The sequence below is a fragment of the Electrona antarctica genome, assembly GCF_951216825.1.
Source record: "Electrona antarctica genome assembly, chromosome: 6".
Taxonomy (NCBI): Eukaryota; Metazoa; Chordata; class Actinopteri; order Myctophiformes; family Myctophidae; genus Electrona; species Electrona antarctica.
Genome location: NC_136811.1, coordinates 30,714,646 through 30,735,956, shown reverse-complemented (window position 1 = coordinate 30,735,956; position 21,311 = coordinate 30,714,646). Strand labels below are relative to the sequence as shown.

General features: G+C 41.3%; 1 protein-coding gene across 1 annotated transcript in view; it reads left to right on the top strand.

Moving 5' to 3' along the window:
• Window positions 1-1,897: 1,897 nt before the first annotated feature.
• col6a4a (collagen, type VI, alpha 4a) overlaps window positions 1,898-21,311 on the top strand; it is a 58,778-nt gene continuing 39,364 nt past the window's right edge. The window contains exons 1-6 of the mRNA XM_079504134.1: window positions 1,898-2,035; window positions 3,704-3,743; window positions 14,686-14,792; window positions 15,733-16,335; window positions 17,966-18,553; window positions 20,441-21,010. Of these exons, the coding sequence (XP_079360260.1) occupies window positions 14,717-14,792; window positions 15,733-16,335; window positions 17,966-18,553; window positions 20,441-21,010 (1,837 nt within the window). The 5' untranslated portion in view covers window positions 1,898-2,035; window positions 3,704-3,743; window positions 14,686-14,716. The remainder of the gene's footprint in view (window positions 2,036-3,703; window positions 3,744-14,685; window positions 14,793-15,732; window positions 16,336-17,965; window positions 18,554-20,440; window positions 21,011-21,311) is intronic.

Genomic DNA, 21,311 nt, shown 5'->3' with positions numbered 1-21,311 from the left:
TTGAGTTGGCTGTGTGGCCGCGACCGTCTCTTGTGTTGTCCTTGCGTTCGTGTTTGAGGGATTCCGATTTTACAGGGGCCAGTTTCGAATTGCAGCCGTCCGTAGGTGCCCTTTGAGAGCGGTTTTGAAGGAGTCAAGGGATTTGCATGTCTTAATGACAGTTGGTAGGGCGTTCCACATTTTGGTGGCATAGGAGCGAAAAGAATTTAGTCCCTTGTTTGTGCCGAATCTGGGTTGTACATGGTTCGTTGCACTCCCTCTGGTGTTGTGGGTGTGGACTTCGTTAACATTAAGGAAGTATCTAGACAGGTACATGGGTATCTTGGTGGTGTATCGAATCTTGTGGACCAGACCCATTGCAAGATGCTGTACTCTGTCGTCGACCCTAAGCCATTCCAGCCTGTCGAAGTGGGCAGGGGTGAGGTGGGTTCGGGGGGCGAGGTCAAGTAGGAGCCTGACCAGTTTGTTTTGGGAAGTCTGGAGCCTGGTTTTAAGGGCCTTTGAGGTGCTGTGGTACCAGGAGGTGCATGCATAGTCAAATAAACACTGTACAAGGGCTCCTGTTAAGGTCTTCAAGGTGTTTTTGTTGACCAGTGAGGAGATCCTGGTCAGTTTGGGTAACAGTATAAATTCTCATATCATCAGAATTTAATGCAATTTAGTCCAATATTCCCAAGAGAAAGGAAGCCAGAGAAAACGGCACCTATGAAAACATACTTCATGATGCATAACATCCCATTTTTGACCACATAATCACAAGTCACAATTAGGACTGTTTACTAAAAGGAACTCAATTAGGACTGGTAACCTCTGTTGCATGTCTGCCACCCTCTCTTTCCTCGGGTCTGATCACCATCTCTTAAGTGTGTGTGTGTGTGTGTGTTTAGTCTGTCTAAATCTGCCCATGTGTAGTACAGTAGGCTACAATTCAATGTTGAGTCACTATCTCCCCAACAGTCTCTTAATATTGCCAAAGGTTTGACTAAGTTGTCACTTTGTGTTTTCTAGAGACTTTCACATTGCTTTATTCTTCTATAAAAATGGGTCCAGTAGCTTAGTTTATAGCTAGGTTTTTCGTAGGCGAGCGTTCTGGGATTGATGTCCGATTGCGTGGGTGTGACAAATCCTGTTGATTTTGGCCGGCCTATCTCTTCCCTTTTCTGTTCCCTTTTGTGATTTATGTGGCCTTTGGTAAAAGTTATGTTTGGAATTTTCAAGAAATTAATAAACATTTTCTTTTTAAGCTTTAGCCCAAACATGTCAGTTTGTTTGTCTTCTTTCCGTTCATAGAGCTTCTTTAGAGGCAGTAATATATATTATGCATACCATACTTTACTATCCAGAGCTTCATGAAGGGTTATAAAGGTGGTATTATACTGTGGCCAATGATTATGTATGCACTCACCAATTTAAAGCATTCATCAAATGGCATTTTAGAGACTACAAAATATGGCTAGCAGTAATCTAACTTCCAAAATATGAATTAATTAACATCATGCATGATGCACTAAATCTGTATACAACCCATTAATTTCACTTTCATGATCCAGGTTATTCACACACACACACACACACACACACACACACACCATCATCATCAAAGTTTCCTTTCACAAGAACTTCAAGAAGTGCTTTGATAATGCTGCACAAATACAACTTGTTCTGGGTAGCCTACTGCTTTAAAGTCAGTGTCGACATGATATGATTAATGTGTCCATCTGTGTCTGTGAACAGCGTGAAGAGCTGTGCCTGGCTCCAGTCTTAACTGTAGTTACACCACGTTTTGCATTGAATATTTCCTCGCACGAGTCAACGACGGTGTCCCGCATCGAAATCGAAAATAGCATTCGACTATTTTTCGGCGCACGACACCGTGGTGCGACGGAACATAAAGTAGGCTTAAGTGGGATGGGGCTGGGTGTGAGGAGTGGCTGTGGAACACAGAGACAGAACAACTAGTCTTCCTCCCATACAAGGCAACGGGATTCCTGCCTTCGCGCTTCACATGCATGCACGGTGCACCACCAGCCAAGCTGTAAGTTAACACAATGCATATGTTTATTAGCATGAATATGAGTTTACTACAGGTTAACATGGATGTAGCCTATTAGGCGATAAATGAAATACAATAGCTGCAAATGTAACTTTCATTAACAATAACTGCAGGATTGGTCAAGTTGCAGGTTGAGCAGCAGCTGCTTTCTGTTGTAGCCTAATGAGTAATGAGTGCTGTAACAAATTGCCTGGTTAACATGACTATACCAAATATTTGAAGAGAACAATGGATAATTTTCTAAAAATGCAATTAGATAGACTATTTAATGTGATAGGTAGATATAGATTAATTAATGTAATATTACCTAGTTATACCTAGTTAAAGCCCTTCAGTATAGGCTACAGAAAATAGATGTTCCGGTCAGGATACCAATTTCATAGTGATGAAAGAAAATTATGAGCAGAAAAAAACCGAATTGGAAATCTATAAAATCGAGGATGATAAATCTGATTGGTGACACATTTGAAAATGTACTTTTTTGTTTGAGATGGAGAGAGACTGTTATTTAACACATCAGAACATGCACATTACAATTTCTAAGAAAACAGTTTTCATTTAACAAAGAAATATCACTTTTAAGGTTTAAGGTTGCTGCTTTGTGCTAGCCTTGTGGTAGTCAGAGTTTACCTTTTCTTTTTCCATTGTCTTTAATACATTGTGGATCTCAACTTAAGCTCTGGTTTAAATCAACATGCGAGTCTGGGACTCTGGGTAAGAGCCATAGCCAGACAGCAAGACTTCGTTTGCAGTTCCAGAATCAGATTGACTATTTGTCATTGTCATTTTTGTAAATGATTTCGTTTGCAGTTTTGACTGTGACTGTGTGCCAGTGATTCGGTTTTTTGTGTAAAAAAGAAAAAGAAAAAAAACTTTCAAGAATCTGAGACAAACTTATAATGTGTAGGCCTAAGTCGACAATGTGTACTGTATACAATATCATTACATCTGCTATGTATCATTACTAAGGGTGCACGATTATGAAATTATGACCGATCTCCGATTAATTTGCAGGGTCATATCTGCCAATACCGATTCTGACCAATTCCGATATTATACAGAGAACCACAATGGAAACAAACCTAGGCCCTAGGGGCTTGGCCCAAAGCCTGATTAATAAAGTATTCAATCAATCAATATAGCCTATACTCTTTTCCAAGTGTCTGTTTTCACAACTGAATGACTACTGAATTAGATGAGTACACAAATGAAGTGTAGAAAACTGTAAAGTTTATTTTACTTACTTTGGCTTTTGTTCTAGACTAGAGGAAACTTTTGATTTATATTGAACTCATTGATTTCTTTTTGTTTTGTTATCTGATCTGCATTATTTTGAGACCGATCCGATGCCGATATGGCCGATTCCGATTATGCTACCGATTATATTGTGCATCCCTAATCATTACATCATTTCATTACATCTCCGAACACTCCCAACTGAGGGGGTTGTCTCGGTAGAGCACCCTAGGCATGTTTTCAATTAGTCCATGATACTGAACATGACTTCTCTTAAAACTGTCACAACTATGTCGTAAGTTAGTTAGCGGTAATAGCACTATCAACGCGTATGACTGATTTAAGGATGTGCAACATAATTAGGCTAATGTGGTGCTTTATAGGGTAATAAATCTTATCCCTTCCTCTTTTCAGTGATGTGAACAAGTGAATGCTGGAATCCTTTCTTATTCAGGTAGGACAGTAGTCTACTATACATGTTACCTAGTATTCAGTGCATTCATAGCATTTGTGCTGTGTGTGTGCGTGTGTGCGTGTGTACATGTGTGCGTGTGTGTGTGTGCGTGCGTGTCGTGTGTTTGAGAGACTTGTGTTAGAGAGAGAGAGAGAGAGAGAGAGAGAGAGAGAGAGAGAGAGAGAGAGAGAGAGAGAGAGAGAGAGAGAGAGAGAGAGAGAGAGAGGCACCTACACACACAGAGAGTGAGAGACACAGAGAGAGAAAGAAAGAAAGAGAGAGGGGGGAGAGAACCATGACAACCAGAAAGCCAGGAGGAGAATAGGCCAGACAACGGGGGTCCTAACAGCCACATGTTTTTATTTTATGAATTGTCGTCTTAAAATGACAACGTAATCTTTCAAATGTCTGAGAGCTTTTCTTCTCTAGTATTTACTTGCGCAAGCAGAGCGTGCAAGTATTGTGGTCGTGCTGGCTTTTTTATGCGTATGCTCGGAGGTACCGATGTTGATGGTGACGTAATTAAGATATGTTTCAATGTCGGGTTATAACTGGATGTCGATGGTGACGTTATTAGGATATGTTTCAGTGTCGGGTGGATTAAAGGTAATGTCTGTATGTATACATGTATGTAATCTGAAACCTATCTTTATTACGTCACCAGTATTGATACATATCTTCATTACGTCACACTCAAAATCAGTATATACCTCCGAGCATACGCATAAAAAATCCAGCCGACCACAGTATAGTACTTTTCAATTTACAACTTACATATACATATACGTTACCTGTTAGCTAACCAATATTGAAACATATCGTACAATAGGGGTCAGAGTGTTCTTGAGAAACACATTGAACCCTACTTACTCAGAACGTGTTCAGGTCAATGATTCAAGTCACTGGAGCAAAATGAGACTCCAGGATGGATTACCGTATTCTGCAATGTTAAAGCCACATCAACAGTTTAATGCAGCCACAGGACAAGAAGACGTGTCCACAGCAGCGCTAAACTAATGCAGTTGACAAGCGATGATAATGTTTATCACGGAGGGCCGGAGGCTATAAACTGGAGAGATCAAATGTTGAGTCTGTTAACTGAACTAAAGTAAGCAAAGGACCACACAAGGACTTGAGTTTGCAGATGTGTACACCCACACATACCTTGACTCATCAGTGCACATTATTCATTACTAGACTTATGTTCGTTTCATCGTTGTGCGGTCAGGGATGATACCAGAGCTTTTAGTCTGACTCCTTAGTTAATCTCTTTTCTGTTCCTGTTTGCATACTTAGTTTATCTCGACATTTCTGGCAACACCTTTAGTTTTCCTCTTCAGACTGCACATTGTAGAGAGATAGGATTAGGGGGGAAAGGTGCAACACAGCTTGCTGGCCAGAAACAAACTGGGTTGACAACTTGACATTGTCATTACTGTATGTGGTGGATGCTTCTACCAGTGTGCCCCAAAAACGATGCTCTGGAGTCTGGAAACACTTACATGCACTATATAACCTGTTACATGATGGCAACATTTTAGTTGACATTACAGTGTATACAGGGCTGGCAAGTTTCAGGAAAAGGCAAGAGGGAGACTTTAGTGTCCTGATGCGCGCCGCCCAGGGTTGAAAAAATTGGCCTGGTCAGTCTCCTATTGGTCATATGGTGCACCTTCTCCTTATGTGTGCCTATGTCTCCTATTAAATATCCATATTGGTTTACATAAAAGTCAGACGTTTACATCAACGTATTCTGATGTGATAACACAGACTACATCACAAATTAATCACCCACCTCAGTGGAACAATTCTCTGTCTGTCTGTCTGTCTGTCTGTCTGTCTGTCTGTCTGTCTGTCTGTCTGTCAAAAAAAAACAAAAAAACTGGAGAGCCTGATTTGGATAGGGACACATGATCTGATGCAGGACAATGTCACTATGACAGAAAGAGACAAGATGGGTCTGTTGCCACATTCATTCACCCCATAATCTCAGTGGAAATGGGGGAATATGTTGTGAAATAAAAAGTCAGATTCTATGACTGGAATTAGGGAAAAAGCCTTATTTTTACATTTTCTTAGTTAAAACCATTCCATGATTCCCCATGCCAACTCTTTTTTTTGGCACATTTTATGCCCCCCTCGGCGTGCGTATTGTGCGTGCGTGAAACATGGGAGGTGTGGCGTGGTGCGTAGTAAAAGGTTACATTGCGTGACTCTCACTCTCAAAGGGTGAGACTTGGCAGCATTGGACTGTATATGAGCCCAATCAGCCCATTCAATTTCAATCTACAATGGACTTGAAAACACATGTCCTTGGTACTTCTGGTGACTGATTATAGGGGGTCATGTTTTTCCAATAACCATTAGTAGGACAATATTGGTCACCAGAACCAGGGATGTGTGTTTTCAGGAGTCTAACATGGTTAAAATGTTCAATGGGCTTATAGGAGGAGGATGTGTCTGATCAAATGAATGACAAATATATAAATATTGAATTAAGCCACTTAAAAACTGACACACACAGTTGGTAGTTCTCTAATAATGCCAGGGTTAAGAGTTGAATATCGACTTGCTTGTCATGGTTCAATTCCCTATACTGTACATCTAAATAAAGTATATCGGTAATGGATAGAAAATAAATGCTTTTATAATACTGTCCTTTTGAAAATGAAAAAAACTCCTGCACACTGCATCTTCAAATGCAAATACAAGTTTTAATCTTTAGGCTACATCAGATTATCTTTAGGCTACCCTAAAGATAACCCAGTGAAGGTCTAACAGACGGAAACATTGTTTCCCCACTAAAACTATTATTTGTATTAGTGCAGGATTTGAATATCGATTTGAATATCGACTTCCCTATACATCTAAATAAAGTATATCGGTAATGGATAGAAAATAAATGATCTCTATGCTTTTATAAGACTGCCCTTTTGAAAATGAAAAAAAAAACTCCTGCACACTGCATCAAGATAACCCAGTGAAGGTCTAACAGGCCCAAACATTGTTTCCCACTAAAAAGTTTATTTTTATTAATTTTGTGCAGGATTTTTTTGTTTTTGAGTGGTGTAAACCACTCCTACGACTGGCTTTGTTAGTTTACGTGTCTGTCTGTCTGTGTGTTCGTAAAAAATGAGCATGGTTGCTATGGTCACCCAGTTCACACGGGTGTGATTTCATTACGTCAGACATTAAGTCAGACCACAGCTGATCAGTCTATATAAGACCTTACACCACTCAGTTCACACGGGTGTGATTTTTTTCAGTACGTTGGGCCCTGGTTTGGTCTTCTCCTACGCACCTGTCGCCTTTGCAGGTGTGCAAGAGACTTGCTTTTGATTAATACGGTCCTTTAAATAAAACATATCTAACAGACTATTACATTTTAACCTTACTTTTTATTCCTAGATAGGTCCACTTGTGTTGCCCTAAACGTTGCCCTAAAGTGCATGCATTTTTAATCCGTTTGAGGAAATTCATAATGAGGAATTTCCTGCTGATACCCATCAACCAATCAGCTAGCTGCTTCACAGTGGCCTTATAGGGACACTGTCATTTAGAATGCTAGGTCACAGTGCAACGGATTGTAAGCTTGTAGATGTGCTACATGCCCAAAATATTAGATACGCTAGAGTTCATGCCCGCCGATCAAAGCCCGATTTTACGTCAGATCGGGGGTTTTGTCGGCGAGCGCCAAAAATGCTCCCCGACAGCATAATCAGAGCAAATATCGGGCAGTGTGTACGAGCCATTAATCTCTCAAGACAGATTCCGTGCTCCGCAGGTGAATCTGTCGGCAACACTCCCATTACAAAGTGTAGAGTTGTTATTATGAATGAAAACATAGGAGCACCAATGGAAGAGACGGGCTGAAGGAGAACAAAGGAAAACACCCTCCCTCTTTTTCCTTGCAGATGGGTTCCCAGATTGGATTAGACTAAAGCCCAAAGTGCTTGCCTTGAAGTCTGGGGGGAAAAGCAATCTACTACTAGCACTTTGGCCAAAAACCTCATAATGGTAAAGTCATAAAAATAATATGCTAGTAAGATTGTGTACTGTAATGTTTGTTCCATTAGGCTCACGGACATTTTCCTGGAGCCTTTAACATGTTCTGTATCACTCATATGTGTGACATCATGCAGATAACAGGTTGCTTTACACATTCAGTCTTACAAGTCTTGAAACATTGCCATTTTCCACAGCACTGGAAGTTTATCAGACATAGCCATGCAGGCTATGTCATGAACTGGAGTAGGAGAGAGTAGATAAAACTCACACGACAGTTTTTATGAGGTGCTGGTACTGGCAGCATGATTCAAATAGGAAAGAATACCGCACACTAAATAGATTTTAATTACCTACATTTCAATAAGCTGTCTTCATCAGGGTAGCTGCCATATTTAAAACATTAGCAAAAATAGCTGATCTATTAGCTCACAACGCTTAGCAATGCGATGCGTTGTGAGCTTGTTTGTTACTTTTCCATGACATTGTTGTACGACGTTGCAGAACACATGCATAAAACACAGCAACGATATACTTAGTTGACCAACTGTGTACTTGGTCCACTCCCTTTTTCCTGCTTCCAGATCTCCTCAACGACAATCCCTTTCTGAGCTAGTGAGCTTGTACGTCTGTTATTTGTGCCAAATGTTTACCTCAGAATAGGGACGCTATAGGGTTCATGGGGTCTATACATTGAAGTAACAAATCCCGTAGTTTACATTAGCCAGAGCACACACATCTGCTTTTCAAACAAAGCTATCAACAACTGTAAATCACAAGTGAGGGGTTAAAAAACATACGTAGGGTTTGTGTTTAGTGAAGTAAAGCGTCAGGGGCCACATCCAGAGCAGCTGGGAGACAACAGATTGGGGGTCCTGGTGTCCTTGTGTTTGACAGTGGTGGTTACACCACACAGTTGGGGGAGGGGAGAAAAGTTCAATAGGTGTCCCCCTTGTTCTTCAAAGGCCAGATGTGCTGTAAATCCTACACATATGTTTGTGTTTTATAGGAATGGATGGCATTGCAATGGATTATTGTAGCCCAGGCACGTCCAGAGGGGGGGCTATGTGGGGCTTGAGCCCCTGCCCTTTTGCCTCAAAGTGCCCTTTCCCTATAAAAAAAAAGAAGAAAAAAAGGGGGGGGGGGGGGCTTTCAGTCCACATAAGGGCATGTGGGGGGGGGGGGGGGGGGGGGGGGGGGCAATGTGGCCAATAAGAGCTTATGTGGGGGCCAATAAGGGCTTGTGTGGGGGGGGGGCAATACCAGCTTATGTGGGGGCCAATAAGGGCTTGTGTGGGGGCCAATAAGGGCTTGTGTGTGGGCCAATAAGGGCTTGTGTGGGGGGCCAATGAGGGCTTGTGTGGGGGGGAAATAAGGGCTTGTGTGGGGGGAAAATAAGGGCTTATGTGGGGGGGAAATAAGGGCTTATGTTGGGGGTGAATAAGAGCTTATGTGGAGGGCCAATAAGGGCTTGTGTGGGGGGCCAATACGGGCTTGTGTGGGGGGCAAAAAAGGTCTTGTGTGGGGGCCAATAAGGGCTTGTGTGGGGGGAAATTAAGGGTTTATGTGGGGGCCAATTAGGGCTTGTGTGGGGGGCCAATAAGGGCTTGTGTGGGGGGAAATTAAGGGCTTATGTGGGGGGCCAATTAGGGCTTATGTGGGGGCCAATAAGGGCTTATGTGGGGGGGGGCAATAAGTGCCATTGGCCCTTCAAGACGAACATTTGACAAGTAATGATAATTCTACTATTAATTATACTTTTAATGTGCTGGCTTCCATCAGTCAGTTTTAGTTTCAGACTAATGAGAACGCATTGCTTATTTTACTGTCCAATGACATGAAATGGCACAAGGGACAGACCCCACAAAAAGACCACCCCCAAAAATCGGTGCGTGCCCACACATGTGCCCTTTTCTGGGGTTTGAGCCCCTGCTCCCTCAATGATCTCTGCACGGCCCTGTTGTAGCCATGTTTTTTTTTTTTTTTAAAGATATTCTTTTTTGCGGCTTACGCCTTTTATTGGTTTTTTGAAGGGACAGACAGTAGGCTGACAGGAAACGGGAGAGAGATGGGGGAAGACATGCAGTAAAGGCCGTGTCGGGCTCGGGAGTCGAACCCGCGGCACACTGCGACTGGATTACCAGTCGGGTGCCCAGACGGTTACGCCACCGCCTGGGCCTGTTGTAGCCATGTTGACAAGAACAAGACAAGAAGAAAAAAAGGGACTGAAACAGGTTCTATTTGCCTGATTTATTCTGTCTCTTTGCACCGTGCATTATGCATGTGGTCTAAAATTGTTTAACATGGCTGTTGACTATGACCTAGCGGCTTGAGTATGCTGCTTATACCATTCCAGATGCAGTATCATTTTAACAGCACTACAACACTTTGGCTTTGTCCAATGCTCACGTTGCAGAGACAACACTTGGGATTTCCCTTTGTAGCAAATGCAATTAATTGATCAGATGTACATGATTAACACAAGAGATAACAAGAGATAATGGGAAATATGGCGATCCATAAGTAAGGCCATAAGATCCATAAGGGCCTATCTTGAAAACATGTGCTCTCAAGATGTGGAGACCCTAATTACTTGGGCAGTCATCTTTAATTGCTTTGTTGATTAAGCTGATTGCCTGAAGCTAGAACATTCCTCTTGGTGGGTCTGTGACTGTGCGGCAATCTAAAAACTAAATATGCAGCTGTATTGTTTAATAGTATAGATGTTTTTTGTTTTCATAGTTATTGTTTTCATATAGTTTTTACATAGGTTCCTTTTTTTAACACAGCTTGCAGCACCGCTGTTGTGACTTTTTGTAGAATTGCCTGTTTGTTATACTGTGAGTAACTTCTAATCTTTGAAAGACAGATTCCAACCATGCTGATAATTTGTATAAAGCTACGATAGACTTTGGTGATACAGACAGTACTCATCTCCTGTACCTAGGCTGCATTCCTGCTGCATCTACAGTGACAGAAAACAAAATCAATAAAGTAAGGAGTGGGTCGGAGAGGTGTATTGTTAGTCTCAGCCAGCCAGATCTTACGAAGCCTTGAAAGGGAGCTAGTCTTTCAGGTGTGTATCAGACCTTGAAAATGACAACACTGCCATAATATGCCATTACTGTACTCTCCTCTAGTGTTTCATGATGTGTGGCTTGTCTGGTTCACAGACAGCATGCTCACAGTCTTTGCCTTTCCAAATCTCGCTGAAACACAGCAGAGCCAGAATGGCTCACTACCTGGACAGAACTTGTTCAAGCTGGCCATCGCATTTGAACCCTGCTTTTAACATTACATGAGTACTTAAATTACTATAAAGCTATAACAGCTCCACTACAATATTTGCCTAAATTTGATTAATTTTGGAGAAACACACTTCAAAACTCCAGCTAACTCTCTTCTCCAATTTTGGGCTGAATAACAAGAATGCCATTCCCAGCAATGGGGCCCCGCTCTTTAACATCAAACATTTCATCTATAGCACTGAGCTTGAAAGAACTGCTTGTACATTCGTTAAACAAATAATGTTGGGGAGGTCAATGTAAATAACATTTCAATGGCTGAATGATGCCGAGCCCCTCATTCCAATCAACTGTCACTCAAGTGCTCTCGTTTGATTATGTCCACATGCTTCAAATTAGAGTGAACCCCCATTTCCCTTACTCTGGGGGCCTCAACCATTTGGCGTGTGACTAAACACAGGCATTGCTGGCAAGTTAATGGCAGTGCACTGCACACACATTTACTATATATGCAGACATGATCGTGCACACGCACAGATGGAAACGGGCAACTTTCCTAATGTGCTGAGAAAAAGTGCACGCTCACATGGACTCACAAGCACTGACTGGTTATCGTCTCTGCTTTTGAGGCCCGGAAGGGACCGTATGGTTTTACTTTCACAGACGTTCAGTATGCTGCTCTCATACATTTCCCCATACCGTGGGACTGAGAACGGTATGCTGGGATCTGAAATTGATCCAAACATTGCAATTGAAAAAGTAAAGAAAGCCCCAGAAATCAAGACTAGGGGTCTGATAAAAATAAAGCAAACTGTTAAAAATGTTTAAAACAGAGTATTAAACAGAAGACATTTTTTTAAAATAAATAAACACACTTTGAACTCTCCACCACGCTATTGGACACAGATCATTTACAGTAGGGAATGTAAAGGAAGTGTTTCCCTTGGACACCAATATCATAGCATAATCAAGTAGGCCTATTCCATCTGGTATTCCATGTTATCAGGCCTAAACATAGAGTTTATCCCAATTATGAGAAACCTGAATAAAACAGCTGGGATATACTGTACTTGCATGGCCAAATTAGACCTTATCAATAATATTGTATGAGGTCATATATTACGAGCTTGCCTTTTATTTAGTATAGCATGGTTCCTGGTTCAAACCAAGGAAGCTTAGAGTAGGAAGTGTCATGGTCACGTGACTGTGCAGTGCCATGACACTTTCATGGGAGCCAAATCTCGCACTGGAAGTTACATGAATACAAAGCAGTGAATGGAGCAAGCTTGACCAGCTCATAACAAACATTATTTATGAACCATTGAGACCTGTGTCATATAATCGGTTCAGGCATATAAAAGAAGACATATCACAGGTTGTTTTAGATCAATTGCTTTTCGATGTGCACAGAGTGGACGTACAGTACATCATTTTATTTGAGGATTTAATCAGCAGCAGGTATCGTTTCTGTTCCGGGGGTATCATGAGATTTGGCTGCCAGACAGGAAACGGTGGACAGTCTCGCGATATTTGTCACGTTCAGAAACGTACTTTTTGCTCTATAGATACCTCTATGGAATTACACAGTGTACACATCGAAAAGCAACACAGCAGACATAATGTGTTATATGTCTTCTGTTATTTGCCAGCGATTACTTTACAAAATATCTCAGTCATTCAGAAATAGTGTTTGTTCATGAGCTGGTCACTGAGCTCTCATTGACTCCAGTGCATTCTGCCGAACTTCCGGGTGCAGTTTGGCTCCCATGGTGCGACGAATCTGCCGTCTGGAATTGCATGATAGCGAAAATGACGTTGGTGACCTTACCTCCATTTCATATACCTTGGTTCAAACCCAGCTCCTGCAGGCTTCATGTTGAGGTGTCCCTAAGCGAGACACTGAACCTGCCTGCTTCCTGTGTGCCCCCTGGGGCTACACACACACTGCTCTTAATAAGATGGATCAAATGCAGAGAAGTAATTTCCCCATGGGGATCACTACAAAATACCCTTTTTAGCTAAGCACAATTTGTGGGATGGTGTTGCGAGGCTAGTAGATCAGCTCACAGCTGTGAATTCAGGTTCTGTTGCATTGAGGTTATAAATGTTTACTCAAGCTTAGCGGTTCCCATTTAGTCATGGCAAGCTAATAGCATACCCTATTACCACAGTCGTTTACAGCTGTCTCAGGTCTGCTCTTGATGTACTTATTTTGTTTATAAGAAAAGATATCTATTAGTATCTTGCAGTAAAACAAATCACTCAGTTAGAAATCGACAACTGTTAAAAGCATGTTTCTGGTACAACTCCAAACATTGTTTTAAATCTCTCTGAAAGCCCAGGATCCTGACCTACTGTAGAGTCTCTCTTTCTGCATTCAGTGCATTGTAATGTACGTCCCTTCATCTTTCCTGGCATGTTCAATTCACCAGGAGGGAGACTGACTTAAAAAAGCTTAAGACAAGTGTTAAAGATGACCAAAGGAAGGAAATTAATTCTTATTTTAGAAAAACCCTTACTCACATGCCATTTAAAAAAATGCAGACCAGAGGTGTATTTCCGATTTTCAATACTTTTACTTCTACTTCACTACATCTCATAGAAAAATATTCTACTTTTAGTTCACTAGAAGTATTTCAAAACTTACTAGTTTTGATTATTATTATAAAACATGCATTAACCACTTCAGCCCTATATTATACTTTGGCTATTTGAAAATAGCTGATCTACAAGCCCAGATATTTTGGGTAATGAGTACTTTTACTACTTCAAGTGCCTTCATGCCAATACTTTTGTACTTTTACTCAAGCACATTTTGAATAACAGACTTGTACTTGAGTATTTCTACATTGATTTTATAAACGTTTACTTAAGTAACAAACTTTTACTTAAGTAACAAATGTGAGTAGTTCTTCCCCTTGCATTGTTTTTGTTTACTGATTTATATCCCTAATATAGACCAGATTGGAGAGTATGTCATGCACAGTCATTGAATAATTTTGCATCATGCCTTGGGTTCCCCGTGGTCCTATATCATTTTGATGAGTCAAATTCATGGTAAACCTCATTCCCTGAGGGAAACGCACACAACTTCCTTAATTGTACTTACATGCGCCAAATTACCGCCCTTTACAGCCCACATGGCAATCAAACTAAATACGACTGCCAACTTCTAATGCTGTAGTTATTAAACCAGGGATAAGTGCTGTAGATTTAGAAGATCGCATAGAAAGAAGAAAAAAAGGCAGGGTACAACACTTTTTTTCTTTTTTTTTTCTTACTAATTATTTGATCGGCCCAAAACATTGTGTTTATTGTCATGATTTGTCACGAGCCGAGTTGGCTTTGTCCGCCGTGTAAACGTCTTTAAATAAATACTTTTTGAAAAGCCTACTGGTAAAATGAATGGGGACTCATTTCCTGGGCCATGAATGGGGTGGGACTACGACGCTCTATTGTGATGGGCTATAACATAATGAACACACATGAGAATGGCTTCATATAAAGTACAGCCAATGTTGGGGAGGCCAATACAATTACAAATATTCAGAGTACAGTATGCAATACATGTAGCACTGTATAGTATGAATAAACATAAATTATATAGTATGCCATTATTTGTAATAACTGCCTATTTTTCATGACAGCCCTTTTGATGTAATCGTTCATAATACAGTGTTTCTTTATTGTAGGTAAAGAGAGAAACTTGAGAACCATTCCAGCATGGAGGGGAGATGGGGCCTTCTCTTTAGTCTCATTGTAGCCACATGTTTCTATGGCAACGGTGCTGAGAAAACAGGTGTGTATGATTACCCATATATGACTTAACTTCCTGCATACCACAATATAAAGTGTCATGGCGAATGTTTAATGTCAACATTACATCTGTGAAACTACTACACTTACACAAAACATCATCCAAGGGCACATTAACACACGTGCGCGCACACATACGCATGCACACACGCATGGACATACTGTACATGTTACACGCACGCACGCACACACGCACGCACGTACGCACGCACGCACGCACGCACACACACACACACACACACACACACACACACACACACACACACACACACACACACACACACACACACACACATAATACAACAAAATAATTGGTGAGTTTCTCATGTTTATTACATTATGGCCAATTGGCCACCTATAGAGCACTTTTACTAACATTGCACGTGTTTGTATTTATTTTTGTTTGTTCACTATGGGGCACACACGCAAAGCATTAAGAGATTCACAATAACACACAATGGAGGAATGCTGGGCATTTAAAGTATGTAAGGTACATAGTTTAGTGTTTAGGGTTAGGACAACAACCTGTATACTGTACCACTATATGCAGCACTATCTATTTGTGGACATGCAGCCAGTCCTATGGCAACCCACCACTTCTATGTAGATCATGCTCACGCTTTGCACCTGGGGTACACTTCTATGACACTGGGGTACACCTGGGGTACACTTCTATGACACTGCAGTCTGCAGGTAATGCTTTTACCAGCAGCTCCCTGCTACAGCTCGGAAACTGTTCATGACCTGGAGATCGAATGCTCTCCATTTTCCACCACCTTCCTTTTTCAATCTTGCACACGCTTTTTCACTGGCGGCAATTCTTCCAGGGATGATCCTGGCACAAGTGTTTTCCCCCTATCTTAATTTTCTTGTCCGAAAACCATCCATGAACCGGCAATCGGCTGCTCTCCCCCTTCCCCCAGTCTGCACACAAGAGGCTGTAGCTGACATCGTTTTCCTGGTGGACGGGTCATGGAGTATCGGCACCGAGAACTTTGAACAGATCCGCCAGTTCCTGTACACTCTGGTCAACAGCTTTGATGTGGGGCCTGACCAGGTCCGCATTGGCTTGGTCCAGTACAGCACCACACCGCGAACTGAGTTCCACCTCAACGCCTTTGACAATAAAGACGATATCCTTAAGAATATCAGCAGCCTGCCTTACAAGGGAGGTGGAACCCTTACTGGCCTGGGATTGGATTTCATGCTCACTGATCAATTTGTAGACCGAGCCGGAAGCAGAACCAACGTGCCACAGATTGCCGTGGTGATCACTGACGGCCAATCACAGGACAATGTGGAGCCACACGCTCAGGAGCTGAGGAAGAAGGGAATCGTCTTGTATGCCATTGGCATCAAAGATGCAGATGAAGACCAGCTGAGGGAGATAGCAAACGAACCCCATGAACAGCATGTCTACAGTGTGTCCAACTTCGCAGCACTGCAGGGGATTTCCTCAAGTATTGTCCAAACACTGTGTACAACCGTGGAGGAAGCCAAACGTCAACTCACTCTCAGGGTGAAAGGTAACGTGTAGTGTACAGCTCAGGATAATTCAGTGACCACGTTTCGTTAAATACGAGGACCTAAATAGTAATTAAGAGATGGGATGAGGTCTCGCCTTTTATTCCTTCTATCGAAATTGAGAATTATTTTAACAGAAACTTAAATGGTTAATAGATTATTCCTGTAGTTTTGAATTCACAAGGGAAAGAGTTCAAATTAAATTAGAAACCCCAACCTACCTAACTAATGTATGAGCATGTATTGCTAGCATACAGTTTACTGTGATTCAGTGAGCTACTGTACTGTTACAATGGGCCAGATTCACTAAGCTGTTACACCCATATTTTGGGTGTAAAGGACTTACCACGTTAGTATAGTTTGATTCAGTAATTCTTTTTTGTCTGCATTTTGCGGAGGGCCGCTCTTTCTCAAGTCTGCTCAGATGCATGGAACAAAAGCTTGCTGTATGTCATTAGAATGCCTTATTAGTGGATAACTTGGAAAATTCCTTTACACCCAAAATATGTACAGCTCAGTGAATCAGGCCCAATTACTTTAAAAATAATGTACAGCAGAGAACATCATTTTTACAGAAATATTTTACATGAAACTCATACAACTCATACATAAATTCACAACTTGGTGTCTTGTTACAACACATTATTCTGCTGTTGGGCACTGAGCAGCTGCACTGGAGCTGTTAGGAATTAAGCACCTTGCTCATTGTGGCACTTTGATGGTAGTTGTTCAAGTTCATCTGGTGACTGACAAAAGCTTGAATGCCACCACTCAGTTTTTGAGATAAAGATGCATGAATGTTTTGTACACATATACATTTCTTGGTTAGATTTTCAAAATCTCAAGAAAGGCACAAGACTTGCTATATGAAGTCTTTGTTTAGCCCATTTAAAGGGTCACCATGCAACTCCTTGGGTCCAAACGGTTGCAAGGAGTTAACGCTAAAACTGTCTTGACCCTTTGGTGTAGTTTGGGCCATTGAATTCCATGCGTTGAATCACTAGGGTCAACGTGGGTCAACGTGCAACAAGACATCACACCGCAGGGACAACGCTAAAACCGTCTTGACCCTTTGGTGTGGTTAGGGCTTTAGACTTGGAACACCTGTTGTTATACCTTTCAAGCTGGAAACCGCTCTGTGTGTACTACTGTAGTTGTGGCTATACACAGTATAAAGCAACATATTATTATTATTATTATTATTTATAAATACAAATTTAGATGACGTTTTTAGAATCGGCCTCAGGTCTAAATGGCTTGGAAGTGGAACAATTATGTGTTTGCAGATCTAGCATATAAATATTTATTTTCATTTGTATTCATATCTATATTCTATAACCCCAACACAATTGAAACTGTTTAAATTTAACTTTATTAAATTTGTAATTTCAATGACAAAACCTTTTTTTTGTTGGGCTATTTTATAGACAATGTGGCCAGTGCACAAGACAAATAATGTTCATCATGATGAAATGCCTTTGTGATGGTAACACATCTCAGTTAATTCAGCATCACTAATTACCTTGCAAAGATTAAACATGGTCTGCTCAACATTCAAGTGACCATTTAAGAAAGTAGATCTAGATCAAGTCTGTGATGCCAAATACTGACTATGTTGTCCCTGCTCTGCAGAATGTACCACAGCCACCAAGGCTGACATCGTCTTCTTAGTGGATGGCTCTTCGAGCATCGGCCTCGACAACTTCCAGGAGGTCCGGAAGTTTCTCCACTCCATCATTGAAGGCCTGGATATTGGTCCAGACAAAGTACGCGTTGGTCTGGCACAATACAGTGATGAGCCGCGGCAGGAGTTCCTACTGAAAGATCACACAGACAAGAGATCTCTACTCGAGCAAGTGGACAAGCTCCCCTACAAAACAGGAGCCACTTCCACGGGCAAGGGCATCACATTCCTCCAGACTCACTACTTCACGAAGGAGGCAGGAAGCCGTGCTGATGAGAGGGTACCTCAGATTGCTGTGGTGCTCACAGATGGGGAGTCGGCAGACGATGTTGCCGTGCCGGCCCAGCTCCTGAGGAAGGCGGGGGTCATATTTTTTGCCATAGGAGTGGGGGCCTTTGAGGAGAATGAACTCAAGTCCATCGCCAACCGGCCCCATGAACGTTTTCTTTTCAAAATTGATAGCTTCCAGGCTCTGCAGAGAGTGACTGATGGTCTGCTGCAGACTGTGTGCACTTCTATGGAGGATAAAAGGCTTGGTAAGTTAATCACTCTATTGCTTGTTTGTCTACCATACCATTTATTTCATAAATATTTATATCTGCATATATGATCTGCATATTAATTAGACACATTTTGCCCATGTACCTGTCCAAATACTTCCTTAATGTTAACGAAGTCCACACCCACAACACCAGATGGAGTGCAACAAACTAGGGACTAAATTATTTTCGCTCCTATGCCACCAAAATGTGGAACGCCCTACCAACAGTCATTAAGACATGCGAATCCCTTGACTTCAAATCCGCTCTCAAAGGGCACCTACGGATGGCTGCAATTAGAAACTGGCCCCCGTAAAATCTGAATCTTCCCCCACCCACCCACCCCTTTTTCCCCTCACTGTATATGTTTATTTTACCTTTTTACCTCCTTTATGATGAATTCCCGTTCTGTTCTTTGGCTTTATAGAAGTGTATATTTGTACGTCTCTAAATGTTTTGATGAAATGAACAAGGTGGATCCTCTTGTAAACAAGTGTAATGCTTTATTGGGTTGTCCACTCACAGTTAACAGTCTTTGTATTGAGTTGTGCTTGAATTGTACTGTAATTCTGCAAACTGTTATATAACTGTATATTTCAATCAATCAATCAAAAACAATAGTTAGATATAGGCATCTGACGTGACTTCACTTGACCATATTTGACCCTAAATTCTACCTACTACGATTATGACGTCGTTAACAACCTTGTTACTGTTTGTCTAATGTTCTCTGTAGACAAAACAATAAAATAGAAAAAAAAATAAACAATACTCTATGGAACCATTATCCTAAAGCTAATAAGTCTGATTTAAACTATTTCAAAACTTATTAGAACATGCTTTAGCCACACCCCTAAGCCATGACTTATATAATATTACAAAAAATCAACAAGTTCTAAGCATCGTGATTAATGCAGTTCTTCTCATTCCAAATACTGTACTTTTGAGTTCACGCAGCCATGAAATGCAGCATCAGCCAAAACATACATCCATAATGTGTTTTGAAATATTTTGTTAGCAGATTTTGTGTGGGAACTCAAATGGGGTTATTCGCAGAATGCTTTTTTTGGCATGTTGCAAAGATTTCTGCAACACCATAACAAACCTTGTTCGTTTGTGGCAGCCATTTTATAGTAGGGTAAAAACACCCTTAAAAACACAATTAGGTAATTAAATTAAATGTAGCTTGGCCTTTTCACTGTGCCAACATGCACAATGGCCACACCCTGCATGTTTGTGACACTAATGTAGGTGGTGCTGCAGCTCCCACAGATGGAGGGATCTGCCCCACCCATTATAATAGGGGGGAACTTTTTGCATGTGTTATAGGAAGGGAAAATGAAAACCAATACACTCTCTAACAGAGAATAATTACAGTAATGAACTGCAAACTATAAAGGAATAGATCAATAATGTTGTGTTAAAACAAAAACGGTGTGTTAATGTCAATTTAATAAAGCTTGTTTTATCTTTATTCCCCATGTAAAGCAACTTTGAGTAATTCAATCGGAGGTATCATTATTATCACCATATCAAACACGGCAGTTGGTTGAGGAGGCACTGGACTTTATCCAGGCACAGCAAACATAGTGGAAATAGGCTAGTAACAATATACGCTTCACTATATGGCTGCGTATGGCCTGCCAGGAGTATCTGCCATGTTTTCAGCCAAGTGTTGATCAAATGCCAGTAAGTAAGTAATACTATAGTATCGATATGTGACAAATTATTGTCCAGTATTCGTATTTGCAGTTGCTTTTAATTTGCTTAGTTGAAGCTTATACTTTTGCTTAGTTGAAGCCATTCTCTTTACTAGTAGTAGGTACTGTATGTTTATACATTTTCTATGTCTTTAATTTAATTCTTTCTTTTACACTTTTACAGCTTTGGTCCAAAGGTTTGCAGATATATTCTTCCTAGTCGACAGCACTTTGTCATCTGGAGACTTTCAGCAGACCCGGAACCTACTGAGCCGATTGACTGCCCAACTCAACATAGGAGCTTCTGCCCACCGCATCGGTTTGGCCCAGTTCAGCAAAGATAGCAGTGTTGAATTCCTTCTCAAGGCTTATGCAACCAAAGCGGAGACCACGGCTGCAGTGCGGCGCTTCCGTCTGCGTCGCGTGCAACCCAACGAACCTCGCAACATGGGTCTTGCACTACAGACTGCCAGCACCAATTTCTTCACCAGTGCGGCTGGTGGACGACAAGACCAAGGCTTCGGCCAGTTCCTGGTTGTTGTGTCAGGAGGCAATTCAAGTGATCCTGTCATCAAGGCTTCCCGCTTAGTAAAGTCCCAAGGGGTGAAAGTGGTGGGGATAGCATTAGGCTCTGCACCAGTGAGAGAGATGAAGGCAGTGGCTACATCTCCATATGTATACCAGACTACCAACATTGCACCTCAACTGAAGACTCTCTTTGAGACTGAGGACGAGGCAGCCAGTATAACTGAAGGTGAGAATCCTTATCCTTTGATATCATTTATTTGACATACAAAAATACATATAGTTACAGAGAAAAGTTAAAAGATAACTTGATAACATGTCACAGCTAGATGACTAAGATACCCTGTACCATCACTTAGGCTACATTCAAAACAATGTTAGTTACAATAAAAACAACACGTCTCAATATAAAACAGCACAGCAAAATATATAAATATATCCCTCTCTAACAGTACAAAATATAAATGTATACATAACATGTATACTGTACACCCAGTGGATGCATGTCACCAGGCACCCCCACACACCAA